Consider the following 13,733-nt stretch of genomic DNA (forward strand, 5'->3'; position numbering starts at 1 on the left):
TTTCTGTCTATTACTTCAGTTGAAATGTATCACAACATGCCTTAATTATTGCATGGGCATTTCTAGTATGCAATTCAAGAAAACAGAGTCTTTTGCCAAAGATACTTTAAGCTATGTATTCAGTGTAGTACAAATGAGGAAACTCTATAAGTTTTACCTGTAAACTTCTTTACATTGTTTTTGTAAGTTATGGCATCTCAGTGATGAGGTATTGTAAAATGGGTATGTGCTCTGATCAAGCAAGACACAAAAAATTTTCTGATGTGCTTCATGTTGCTGGAGTTCTGTTAGAACAAAAGGACGTCAGTGCTTTCCTTCTTGAAGTCCTTTGGGAGCCTGTAAAAATGTTTTGTGAGGCAGTATGGCAGTACATCCCAGTGTTTTCAGTGGCAACCCATCATTTTGACATTTTCAACTAATATGTAGGTCTGGAAAGTGTGGACATAAACCGGTATTTTGGCCCGTGGGGGAAAAAAAACCCAACAAAAAAACCCCAGGAGTTAAATCTGCTCCACTGTGATTTGTCTCCTGGTATTTCGTTAGTGTCCCTTATGTGGTGTGATGTATTTTGAAGAGGCTGAGAAGGCACCAACCTTGAGAAGAAGGTGTAGAACATAGTTCTGTAGCTTATTAGTCAAGTCTGTCCAATTCATCACCAAGGGACTTCATGTAACTATTCCACAATTAATTACCTTGCCATTATCAGGAGCTGAATGAAAACCAGAGCACTCCAAAGAAGGAGAAGCAGGAGTGGCTCTCCAAGCAGAAGGAGAACATCCAGCATTTCCAGGCAGAGGAAGAGGCCAACTTACTGAGGCGTCAGAGGCAGTACTTGGAGCTGGAGTGTCGCCGCTTCAAGAGACGGATGCTCCTGGGCCGCCATAACCTGGAGCAGGACCTGGTTCGGGAGGTAAGGGAACAGGCAGAGATGAGACCTGGATGCACCTGTGTGAAGTGCATCTCACTGGACCACCTGCAGTGCAGCTCGAATCAAATGGAAGAGTTCGTTATCACATCCAAAGTGTTGTGGTAGAACAGTGGTTCGATGCTTTGCAGTGCCACCTGGTTATCCTTGTGGCATCCAATGGACAGATTAATGACCTGTTGCTGGAGAATTGTTAGGTCCAAAAAGTCATCAGACACAACAGTTAACAGAAAATGCTTACTGTGGATCCTGTTGAGCATCTAGAACAGGAAGAAGAAAAGTGAAATGAGGAAGGAAAAATTACCGGTGGTGTTGCTGTCTGCTGCTGATAAGACCAAGAAATGCTATGGTCTGTCCTCAAATGCCTTGGAAAAAGAGAAATGCCCTTGCGAACAAAGTGAAATGTCACTTTGTGAACGGAAATCCAAGTAAGTACAAAGAACCTAATAATTCCCTCTGTCCTCCCGTTAGGAGCTAAACAAAAGGCAGACACAGAAGGACCTGGAGCACGCCATGCTGCTGCGTCAGCACGAGTCCATGCAGGAGCTGGAGTTCCGCCATCTCAGCACCATCCAGAAGATGCGCTGCGAGCTGATCCGGCTCCAGCACCAGACCGAGCTCACCAACCAGCTGGAGTACAACAAGCGCCGGGAGCGCGAGCTGCGGCGCAAGCACGTCATGGAGGTCCGGCAGCAGCCCAAGAGTCTGAAGGTACTAAGTGGTGTAAGAACTCTGAAGGTACTAAGTGGTGTAGGAACTCCAGGTGCGAGCTGGTGGTGGTGGAAAAGTGGTCCGTGGAAAAGTGGTCCCTTACAGCCCATTTGCATACAGCCCATTTAGAACACTCCAGGGCTAGGGTGTTCTGAAGCTTGTTAATTTGAAGAGCACCATAGCAGTGGTGATCAGGGTTGCAGGATACTACAGGCATGCCACAGCAGCACTGTTCCCTCCTTTTATTTGAACAGCTCTTCTCAACCATGTCCCTTCCTTTTTGGGGTAGTTTAAAATGCATTTAATGTTTGCAGTACGCTTTTTTCCCCCTCCTACACCATTTTCTGATCTTTCTCTCCCCCATATACAAAAATAAAATCTGTATTTCTGTAATGAAGCAGTGTCATTTAAAAACAAAATCCAAAAGCTTTGTGTTGCTGTGTGCATCAAAATGAACTGCACTCTCAGTCTTGGCTAACTCACCTGGTTAGTGTTTTTATATTAAAGCTGGCATGGTGGCAACTGGGGAGTGGGGAAGGGACACCAGCCAAGTGCAGTGTCCTTGGGAAGCTCCTGGCACTGACCTTTGCTGTGCTGTCTCTCCTGGGTTTCTCATGCTGCCCTTGTAGCTGTGGTGGCTGAGGAGAACTATGGGGCCTCTGTAATTGAGGCTTTTAGTGTTTTCATTTAAGCCTTCACTTCATCCGAAGAAGTCCAGTGGTTTATTCTGAAGTGTCTGAGAAGGGAGTATAAGGCCTTTCACAAAGCTGCTTGGTACATTTCCTTTGAGGAGGCAGACTTCTTCTCTCCACCCAGTGTTCAGCTGTGCCAGTAACAAAACGAGTGTATGGCATACTGAGCATGGGGTTTCTTTGTTGTTTTGCATCTTTCCTCTTTATGATATTTTCCATCTGGCTTAGTTTTTGCCACCTGCAAGTTATCTTCTTACAGAGAAAATAACCAACTCGAAAACAGAACTTCAGAAAAGAAAAAATTACACCTGATTTGTCAATATTAGAATAATACTAAATAGTGAAAACCTGGCTTGTGAGAACAAGAGACCATCTGATCACTGTTGAGAATCTCCAAGGATATAGTGTATAAATAGCTGATGACTTCACAGGGAAGCTGTGCTGCACTCTTGAGCTGAATAAAACTGAAGCAGCTGTATTAGGTTGATCCTTCTGAGATTAGCATGAATGAGTTCTGCCTCCCCAAGGTGGTGTGGTGCAAACATGAGTGGGCAGCATGTCCATTCTCCTTCCCTGGCTGCAGTTGGGACAGCAGGATCCATGGTACCGCTGTGCTGCAGGGGCTTGGCTGCCCTCTCACCCCTGCAGACTCTCCAGCCCCTTCCCTTTTCCAGGGAGAACAGGGCTGGAGCGTTTTGCAGGGAGCATGGAAAGCTTGCATTTTGCTTTGCATGGCTGTTCTGTGATTAGTGAAGGATTTCAGGCTTGAGCTGTCAATCCTGCACCTTTGCGTACACGCAGTGCTAATAACACAGCCTGTGGACAACCGTTGGGTTTGTAGCACAATCCCCTCTTTATCGAGGCTGTTCTCTAGCATTAACTCCTTCTCTTGCTTCTGACTAATGCAGGCAAGTAGTCTTAATTGAATAGATAATTTGACCATTTGTTCAGTTTCTCTCTCCAGCAACGTTTTCCCTCAAGGGCACATTTCAGGCTTTCCCTTTGTTATTTAGTGAGGCCCTTTGTCCTGGAAGCAGGTTTTTAACGGTCAGTGTCTGTTCTATGACAGCACCAGAAGGACCCATAACTAGAATTCACCCTTCAGTGAAAACGGCTGTTATTATTTTGAGTGTGTTAATTGTGATGCAAATACCCTCTTGCTGTATTTCACAATACTAGGTCAAAATGATCTTGTCAGAAGTCTGACTGGAAATCTTACCCCTCCCTTCTGTTTCCTGTTGTTAAAGCTTTTGGATTGGAAGCCTGTAAACAGAGCCTGGTGTCCAAGCAAGACTTCACAGAAAATGAGGACAAAATAGGTTGATAGTGTTCTGCTGTGACCAGGTCCCTGATGGGAATGTGTAACCTGCTCACACTTCCCTTAAGGGCAGTGAGAAACAACCTTAAAGGTTTCCTGGAAGGAAATAACTTTCTGTGAAATTTAGAAAGGTTAAAAGTGATGCATTCCTCTTCATGATACATGTTTTGATTTGAATGAAACCCATCTTTGTCCTGTTCTCTGCATCAGGTTAGCAAAGTGTTTTTGTTGTTCGATGCAGCAAAGTGTGCTTGGGCTGGGTGTGTTGTCTGATCCCACTGCACCTTTAGAGGTAGCTGCAAGTGCTGTGCTTATCACCTGCCCTGCTGAGCCCTGAGTTAGTGCCAGGAGCAGGCAATGGAGGAGCTGATGTGGCCATGCACAGGTATCTGCTTCACTAGTTCAGATCCCAGAGCTCTTCCAACTTACTTGAACAGGAATCTGGTTCTGTGCTCTGTTCGTGCCTCTAGTGCTTCAGGATTTGGCATGGTGCCTAACAGTGGGAAGGCCCTGATGTCTGATTTTAGTGGTTTGTGTTTATTTATTTATTTATTTATTCTTACCATGGTGAACTTGACCATCTGTCAGTTAACCATCATCACTCATCACTTCTGGGGTTTGCTTTATTAGAAGTATCCCTGCCAGCCCTAAATATCCCATAGAAAGATACAGAGAACTCCAGAACACCATCCTTTTCAGGGTCTTAAAACACATAGTAGATGTTAACCCTCACAAGCTGCTCTGGAGGCAGGTAAAAGAAAAAAAAAAATTCTTCAAGGTCATACAGCAAAACCAGATCCCAATACCTTTTCCAGGATTGGTGTCTCCCAGCCCTGTGTGCAGTCACATATCTCCAAACATTAGAGATGCTAGCAAGTGCAAAGGGAGGAGCACTCCATCTCCAGTAAGCCTCCAGTGGGACTGGGGAATTGTTTTGTTTGCTAAACCAGCACAATACTACTGTTTTGTGGTGTACATTTTAAAGCATCTAGTCTTTTTGGGGTTTCTTTATAAAAGCCAGGCTCATGATGTCAAGGGTTAGAACACATCTTATATTCATCAAACCCTCAGTGGAAAAAGCATTGCTCTTTTTTCCTGTCCTTTCCCATGCACCAGATCTGCTTCTTTTCATAACATTAAGTGCTGTTCATATATATGTGCCATACAAGCACATTCGTGTAAGTATGGCTTTTGGTGCTAATAAATATTAGTCCTGTCCCTCAAGAACTTTTCTTGAAAAGCAACACCCAGGACTGGATCCAGTCCAGTGACAAATGTGAGGCTCTTTGTGCAGAGACAGCTGTATTTAGGCTGGAGCTTTGTTATAAAAGTGTCTGTATTGTAATTGTTTCGCACAGTAGCAGTGTCAAAGCAGCTGCAGCAATAGTCATTGCCTCTTGTGTATTTTGCTTCCCTCCTTGCACTGTAGATGTTAATATACATTTGTGGATTCTTGAACTCATATCCTTAATGTAATCCTAAATATCCATTTGAATGGATATTTCGCTCATTTGAAACATGCTGGTTTTTTCTTTGTGTCCCCTCCATCTTTCCAGTCAAAAGAACTACAGATAAAGAAGCAGTTTCAGGATACATGCAAGATCCAAACCAGACAGTACAAAGCACTGAGAAACCATCTGCTGGAGACCACGCCAAAGAGTGAACATAAAGCTGTCCTCAAACGGCTCAAGGAGGAGCAGACCCGGAAGCTGGCTATCCTGGCTGAGCAGTATGATCACAGCATTAATGAAATGCTCTCTACACAAGCTGTGAGTCGCCTCCGAGGGACCCAGGGTTCCTCAGCCAAAGAGGGATGTTTGCATTTTAACCGCTCTGTATCCTGACAGCAGGCTTTCTGCTTCCTTGCTGCACATGCCATTCCCTGCACAGTCCTTCCTCTGTGTTTAGAAAGCAGAGTTCAAATGCAGAGGAAAGACCTACCACCCCCTCCAGGCAGGCTGAAGCTGAAGCTGCTGTTGCAGAGATGCAAAGTGATGCATCTGTGTGGCCAGAGGACTGCTTTTGCATGAAATGTGGCAACATAAACATCCCTGTTAGAGCATCATTAAACAGTGTGCAACTGGCTGTCTTAACTAATTTAGGTTTTGATTTGTTGATGATACCAACCAAAGCATGCCCCACTGGTGGAAGATGCTCATTGAGTCATGGAGGAATCCACAGTTTTGACTATAAATCTGAGGTCAAAGTGTTGTGAAAGTTATGTGATTCCTTCTTTAAGAGATTCCTCCTTCAAGGAATGACCACATGAGCAATGCTTCAAGTCCTTGCTGCAGCTGAATGTATGTGCACTTTTCTTTGCAATTCCTGCATATTGCGTCCTGCTCACATCACTTTGTACACAAATTTAACGCTGTGAGGCAGGGTAGCTGGCTTCATTTATGATGGGAAGGTTAAAAGTTCAATATCATATTGCTTTTAGGTTTATTTCATTATATCCTTGTGCCCAAAGTCCTGCATTGGCAGGGCTATGGACTTAAGTCTCCTGGGTAGAGGTAATTGGTTAATCCAGTTGAACAGAGCAAGAGAGCTTCTCTTTGCCTCTAGCAAAAGGAGAGCTGAGGATGTTTGCACCTCCAGCAGTCTGGTCTCTGCAGTGTGGATCGTGGTTCCTGAGGCGCCACTGCTCATCAGCATCACTTGCATCAGTGCTGTGGGCTCACTGTCACCAGTCTTTGTCACTATAGGTCCTCTGTTCAGCGAAGCGAAGTACAATAGAGACCAATTGTATTGCTAAGAAAACAATGTCCCATCCCATTCTCCCCTTCCCCGCGGTCCTCCCCTGGAGTGTCAGCAGTGGTTACCCCATGGTGAAACGTCTCTATTGTCTGTCTTTCCCAGCTGCGTTTGGATGAGGCACAGGAAGCAGAGTGCCAGGTTTTGAAGATGCAGCTGCAGCAAGAATTGGAGCTGCTGAACGCATATCAGAGTAAAATCAAGATGCAGGCAGAAGCCCAGCATGATCGGGAGCTGCGTGATCTTGAGCAGAGGGTGTCCCTCCGCCGGGCCCTCCTTGAGCAGAAGGTAAAGTGGGCATGTCAGCATCCTTAGCATGCTCCATATTTCAGATCTAAAATTGCACTTATCAATGAGTGAGAAACTGCTCTTACTTCACTGTATATAGAAACACAGATCATTTGGGTATTTGTCTCTCTGGGGTTGAAAGCTCAATGACACATAGACTAAACTTTCTGCCAGCTCAGCCCTCCTGTGTGAGCAGCTTCTGGCTGGGATAGAGCTGCCTGAAGTGTGCCAGAGGGAGTCATGCCTCTCTGGGCAGAAGGGAAAGAGAACTGTCTGTCTCTGAGCTGGAGATTGGCTTCCTTGGCCCATTAGAGAACAGACAGTACCAACCTAAAGCTGGGGGCTACAGTTTCCTGTGGAATTAATGTCTTATGAGCAAACTGAAGTAGCCAAAGCCACAGGTATGGAGCATCTGCTGCTCCAGTTGACTGTGTGTGTTCAGGTGCTCGTTGTTGAAGTTTGCTTTTCTGTGCAATGCCAGATGTGTGTAGAAGTGTGAGTGGCCTACCCAGACCAAGGGAAGGGAAATGCACAAAAAACTGGTGAAAGGAAGTGCAACAGTCAGCCTTCCTCCTGCAGTTTTTTTCCCCTTGGCCATGCCGTGTGGGCGTCAGCCATTGCCATTCACACGACAGTTCCCAACTTTGTTCATCAGCGAATATTAAATAGGGCGATTACTCTGTGGCCTCGAGGTTCTTTACACTGAAATTCTTCTGGGGACAAATGGATGGATGCTGGGAAGTCCACAGAGCACTGCTCCACCTCATGGCCAGCCGAGGGAGCACCCCCAAGGAGCCCTGCTGGGCTTTGGTCTTCTGCGGGGAGACAATGACTCTGGGAAAATAGGCAAATTTGTGAAAGCACAGTTTCTGTGTGTCACCCGTGTGTGATAGCTGTCTTTACACACCACTGCTGGTTATTTTAGTCCCAGCACCCGTCACAGCCTGGCACGAGTATGGATTTTTGTGGAGGTGCATTGCCCTCTGGTGGCATGAGCTGCCTGGGGAGGAAGTGCCTCAGTGATCCAGCGCTCCCTGCTCTGTGGGAGCAGCATATATTGCAGATAGTGCCAGAAATTGCAGTGAGGCCAGTGACTCAAAGAAACCCACATCAACCAATAATAATGTTGTAGAAGTCTTTCATTGTGTACCAGGATTGAAGTCTTTGTGCAGGGAAAACCCCTGTGGAGGATTTGGCATCAGTAACGGGGATAGGAAGCTTAGCAATACTCTTTCACAGAGAGGAAAAAATTATAAAAATAACACCTAGCATAATTTTCTATGTGTTTTTGTCCCTGTATTGCCTTAGAATAGCAGAAAAGTGATGGTGCTTCAACTTTCATAGGTTCCTGTAGCAATATGTGCAATCTTGGCACATGAAAATCACAAGTCATGCATCAGCAATGAGACCTTGGTGGGGTTCCAGTCACTTGGCAGCGACTCAAGGGCAAACATGTGGGTCCAGAGGCAGACACATCGTTCTTTTGCAGGAGTATTTTTTGGGAGGAGAGGTGATGTTCTGTTTTTGTAAGAACTAAGAGTTGCAAGTGTTCTGGTGTGGGTCCCTCAGCGATGTCACCTGGTGTTTGCTGGCATGTGCTAACTGAAGCTGGCAGCCAGAGAAAGGGGCAGGTATGTGCACAAGATGAACGTCTGCATTTATATGCACAGATAAATGTGTAGCCTGTGGCAAAGTCAGTACCTGGTGTTCAATAATAAACCAGATTCCAGAAGTTAGTGTATGCGTAGAAATCTGCTTCCTTCTCAGCAGGCTGCTCTTTATTTTTGGTGTGCCCATCACCACAACTCACCAGAGCATACGTGTCATGTCCAACCCTGGAGTAAGGAGGGAGTAGCCAAGTCCCATTGATGTGAAATGTTGTTTGTATTGCACCAGCAGTGAGCATGTCCCAAGAGTGTCTTTAAAAGACTTCAGATTTAGTCATTTCCTTCCCACATGCCTCAGACACTTCATTTTCAGAGTGGTTTGAGTGATGTCACTTTAACAGTGTCAGGCCTTTCAGTGAAGTTCAGTTGCACCAAGTCCTGCGTGTTACACTGTCACTGAGGCTGAAAACAGTCACATGCCGAAGACATTGAAAAAGGAGGATTCTGCTTAGGTAGCAGGACAGGAAAAAAACAAGCAGAGCATTTTAAAGAGCTAATGTTAGAGAAGGCACCTTCTTTCTCTGCTGCTTTTGTGGCTTTCAGCAGGAATAGTGAGGAGGGCTGCTCAGTGCAGAGTCTGTCGCTCACCTAGAGTAACAGGCAAGTGTAGAAGGAGTTTCTGAAAGCCCCAAATGGCTCAGGAGATGACTCATACTGGAGCAGATTGTTTCCTAAATTCCAGATGAAATTGCTTTGCATATTCCCTGACTCAGGCAAGAGAGTGCTTACAAGTACAAGGCTCTGCCCAGTGTCTTCAGCACAGACCAAGATAACACCTCTTGGCCATGTTGCTGCTGACAGCAGGGAGATGCCAGTGAGCTGTGCTAAAAGTCTTGGCTGCTGCTTTTTACCCATTTGGTCTTTTTCACTGAGGCCAAAAGCAGCTTTTTCAGTGCTGGCAAGAAGATAATGGGTTTTGGTTCTCCACCTGACTGCAAAGATTTCAATAAGACAGGCTTTCATCCCTGTCTGATGAGTGTCAGGAGGCTGTAGTCCTATGTTTTCAGTACTTAGAGTGCTGATCCCAGTGCCCCTACCAAAGTAATCTTGGAAACCAATTTGGAGCAGTGTTATGGGGGAGAAATTGGAGTTGCCAGCTTGCATATCATCTAGCTAATAATCTGCCACACAACTCAAACAGCACTGCCTATGTCCTTCAGCCACACACCTGTCAGGGCAGTGAAATATGAGAAAACCAAATTAGGAAAGGGGTAGATAGGAGATGATAAATACATGAACTAAGAAAATCTGGCTGGGGAACAGAGAGGAAGCTGAATGTGGGCTTGTGCATTGAATCCTGGAGAAAACAGCAGTCGTGATCGTAGTCATCATCAGATTCAGCTACAAACAGTGAAGGTCACAATAAGCTGTGTTGGCAGGCTGTACCTGAAGGTGCTTACCCAGTAGGCGTCCATGGAAGCTGTAGATTCTGCTGCATCTTAAAAGATTAATCTGCATCAAATTGTTGGTATCAGTGCAAATTCTGGATTCACATCCCTCAAATTTCTGTATTTCCCAGGGAACAGGGACCAACACCCTCCAACTGGTGTTCACCATGCTTTGGCCTGTGTGGGTCTATGGGACTTAACCCTTAAAAAATTCACATTTTTGTATTCAGAACGGGCTGCGTGTCCACGGACATCTGGTCTAGAGCCAGTTTGATGCACCAACACAGGGAGAAAGTCCCTGGGTAGCTGTTACAGGTCCTCCAGAGGCTGTGCCTGTCTTGCTGCTACAGACTGTCTCTTTTTTTCCTTCCTAGATTGAGGAGGAGATGCTGGCGTTGCAGAACGAGCGCACCGAGCGGATACGAAGCCTGCTGGAGCGTCAAGCTCGCGAGATCGAAGCCTTTGACTCAGAAAGCATGAGGCTAGGTTTTAGTAATATGGTTCTTTCTAATCTCTCCCCCGAGGCGTTCAGCCACAGCTACCCGGGAGCTTCTGGCTGGTCCCACAATCCTACTGGGGGTGCAGGACCTCACTGGGGTCATCCCATGGGTGGCCCACCGCAAGCTTGGGGCCATCCAATGCAAGGTGGACCCCAGCCATGGGGTCACCCCTCGGGGCCCATGCAGGGGGTACCTCGAAGTAGTGCTATAGGGGTCCGCAACAGCCCCCAGGCTCTGAGGCGGACAGCTTCTGGGGGACGGACGGAGCAGGGCATGAGCAGGAGCACAAGTGTTACTTCACAAATATCCAATGGTTCACACATGTCTTATACATAACTTAAACAATAACTGAGGGTGGCAATTCCACTGGAGCTGTCTGCCAACAGAAACTGCCTACAGACACCAGCCCAGCAGCCTCCTCAGTGCGGTGCTGACGTGTGGAAGCTGGGTGCACATGGAATATTGTATTCATTTTGTAAAGCATTACGTTTTGTGTTTACTAACTGGGATGTCATAGTATTTGGCTGCAGGGTTTGGGGGGGTGGTTTTTGGTTTTTTGTTTTGTTGTTGGTTTTTGGTTTTTTTTTTACTTTTTGGAGGGGTCTTGGGAGGGCGTCTGAGAAATATATGCAATTAGTCAGAAGAGTTGGCTGGTGGTCATCACACTGACAGGACAGAAGGGCCTCAGACTGCCCTCATCTTGCCATCCATGTAGGAAGTCTGAGGGAGAATGGAGACCTCCTCCCATGTCCATAAATTTCGATCTGCCACCCTGCAAAAACCAGGCGAGCTGCCTTTAAACCAACATCCAGGGGAGGAACAGCTGGATCTTCTGTTCCATTTTTATTTGTCATTAAATTGGATAAATTTCTAGGGTATTGCCTCTGCCAGGAGGCACTTTCAAAGAGTTGTAGGCGAGGAAGAAGGTGAGAAGAGAAGCCAAGAGACACCAGGGCTCAACAGGGCCCTTCTACCCAAGTGCCCGCTCCGTGTCGTGTAAGAAGTGATGTTCTCTCAGAAGGCACTGGTCAGCTTCCCGAGAACTCTGTATGTAAACCTGTCTGGAGGGAACAGGCTAGGAATATTTGAAATTGTCTATCTGCTTTGGCACTCCCTGACTGTGCTGGTAGCTCAGATGAGGTTGGGCAGAGGAGCGTAAGTAATGCACTTGTACAGCTAATACTGTGACATCTCATTTTAGCTAAGCATCAGAATAATTCTTGGAGCCCAGCGTAGTCCTTTTTGCTCCATTCAGAAATGTTTAGACTTTCAGCCAATCAGTCTCAAATGCCAGAGGTGTTTTGAAGGATGCCATAGTCACAAAATGCCATTGATCGGGTTTTTCATTATTATACTTCATCCACCAATTTATTACCTTTTTGGCTTGTTGCAATTTCCTGTTTACATGTAGCGTGTAGCCAACTGTTGAAATGTTTAGTTGCCATGGTGTACCAGGAGGAGCTGAGCCAATGACTCTTTCCCAGCTGATGACTAACCCACATCACCACTGTAGATCTTGCTGCATGTGAGGCTCCTTTTTTATTATTTTCATTGCTGCAATACTTCACAACTTTTACAGTCCCTTGAGATGCTGTGATATTTCGGCAGTGTATCACACCATGTGAGAAGGCACTACTTCCAGAGGGCTCGTTGGAGCTGCTGTACTACTGAAAGGAAGCAAAAGAGGTTGTGAAATCCATACAGTGATAAGGGGTCAGGGAGTCTCATAACTGAATGACTTTGTGGCATCGTGTCATCCCTTAGTGCTGGGAACCAGAGATGCCCCCATGCTCTCGTGCCAGTGCCAGGACAGTCTGGGTCAGCCAGGACTGCGGGAAGAGCAGGTAGATGAAGTTTGGTTTGAGGCAAAGATTTCCGTCTTGGGGACTGACCAGCCAGGGTTCTTTGTAAATGTTTTTCCTTGCACACTAATCATCTTGAAGAAAACACTAGCTGCTAACTCTAGGATTTGCCTTTAATATGTTTATAGGGCTCAAAAGCGAGGTTTTCCGAATGTGTTTGTCCACGTGACATATTTATATAGTAAATAGTGTCTCGCTGCTGTTCAGTACTCGACAGGGCGGCGTTCTTTCGTTAGCTAAATTAACATCCACTCCCAATCCTTAACTCTCTGCCAGTGTCCGGTGAATCCAGCTGGGATTTCTAGCATCTTGATGTAGCGTATCACTCTAATTGAAGATGGAAACTCTACCAAAATATGTCTGAGCAGCCCCTTAGTAAGGAGTTTTGTAGTACTAACAGTTGACAGAAGCCTGGGGTGAGGCATGGGTCCTGTGGTGGTGCCTCTGGATGCTCCCAGGGGCAAGTGGTGACTGAATTGTCCTGTCCTTTCCTCTGCTATGTTGTTATGTGGAATTGGATGTTTTGGGGTCTTTCTTTTTCATTGCAGTGTTGTTGAAATGCAGCGAAACTCATTTAGGAAAGGTACTTGTGTTTTCCTAGGTTTGAAAAGAGAGACAAAACTGAAATGAGAGGCCAAAATTGTATTGGGGTTCACCATGTGAGTGTGGAGGGTGTGCCCTGAGCATGGTGCTAACACAGCATTTTGAGTTCAGCTCCTCTATCCCAAACAGCAGCAGCTACAGTGGGGACAGGCTATACCTGCAAGTTCAGTGGGTTCGTTCTTCTGCTTCTGTTATGGTTTGAATTTGGTCAAAGTCTCTGGCTTAAATTGAGCTACTTCAACAGAATTCTCTCAACACATCTCTTTGTGTAATGTCAAGCATGACTGAATGCTGAATCCAAATGATGGCTATCCCATATTGGCTTTTTTTGTATTCAAAAAGAATTGTGTAGTAACCATTTTTACATGTATATCATGTGCAGACCTGGACTATTCCAACAAGTTAATATTTTAATTAAAATAGTTTGCAAAAACTGATTCAGATCAACTGGTCTAAATGTGTGTGTCCCTGTGTGTACGTGGGGGAAGAAAAGCTGTCCCAAAACTGCCTGATCTCGAGAGGAAGCACCTCATTACACAGCTATAGCCAGAGGAACTCAGGGTCAGGCTGTGCCTTGGAGGTATTTGAGGAGGCCCTTGGTGTTGAGAATTTTAATGTATCTCAGGGTTATTTCTGAGATACATGATCAACTGTGCACTAGAGAGATGCAAACACTCTCTGAATCAGTTTGCAAACTCTTATTTTTAAAAGTAAGGCGTTTTTAAAAGTGAGGCCATTTGCTCCATATTGTGCTCATTGCAGTCATGCCCTAACTTTGGTTTTAAAATTACTGTAATCTGTAAATTGTGGAAACTACTCCAGTACCTCAGCAAAGATGTTCTCTTGCATCTCTTATGTTTGTATTTAACACTGGGGAACTCTTCTGTGTGGACTACTTTGCAAACTTTATTGCAGTATTTTTAAATCACCAGCTTGACCCCTGAAGTCTCTTTTCTGTGGTTACTTTTCTCTCCCCTCTGCAAAGACCTGAAGTTCTGGTGTAGCTTAGCCCAGAGTAAAAACAG

At 45.6% G+C, this 13,733-nt stretch overlaps 1 protein-coding gene across 2 annotated transcripts in view; it reads left to right on the top strand.

Moving 5' to 3' along the window:
- The window catches only part of TAOK1 (TAO kinase 1), a 63,499-nt gene extending 50,354 nt beyond the window's left edge, over window positions 1-13,145 (top strand). Inside the window, exons 16-20 of one of the 2 annotated variants that reach the window (XM_085078339.1) lie at window positions 707-910; window positions 1,397-1,636; window positions 5,203-5,415; window positions 6,506-6,688; window positions 10,118-13,145. In XM_085078339.1, coding sequence (XP_084934465.1) covers window positions 707-910; window positions 1,397-1,636; window positions 5,203-5,415; window positions 6,506-6,688; window positions 10,118-10,579 — 1,302 coding nt within the window. In that variant the 3' untranslated portion in view covers window positions 10,580-13,145. The remainder of the gene's footprint in view (window positions 1-706; window positions 911-1,396; window positions 1,637-5,202; window positions 5,416-6,505; window positions 6,689-10,117) is intronic. The other variant, XM_085078340.1, reaches the window with a different exon arrangement.
- Window positions 13,146-13,733: the final 588 nt, after the last annotated feature.

The sequence above is a fragment of the Lichenostomus cassidix genome, chromosome 19, assembly GCF_008360975.1.
Source record: "Lichenostomus cassidix isolate B80296 chromosome 19, HeHo_3.0, whole genome shotgun sequence".
NCBI classification, from domain to species: domain Eukaryota; kingdom Metazoa; phylum Chordata; class Aves; order Passeriformes; family Meliphagidae; genus Lichenostomus; species Lichenostomus cassidix.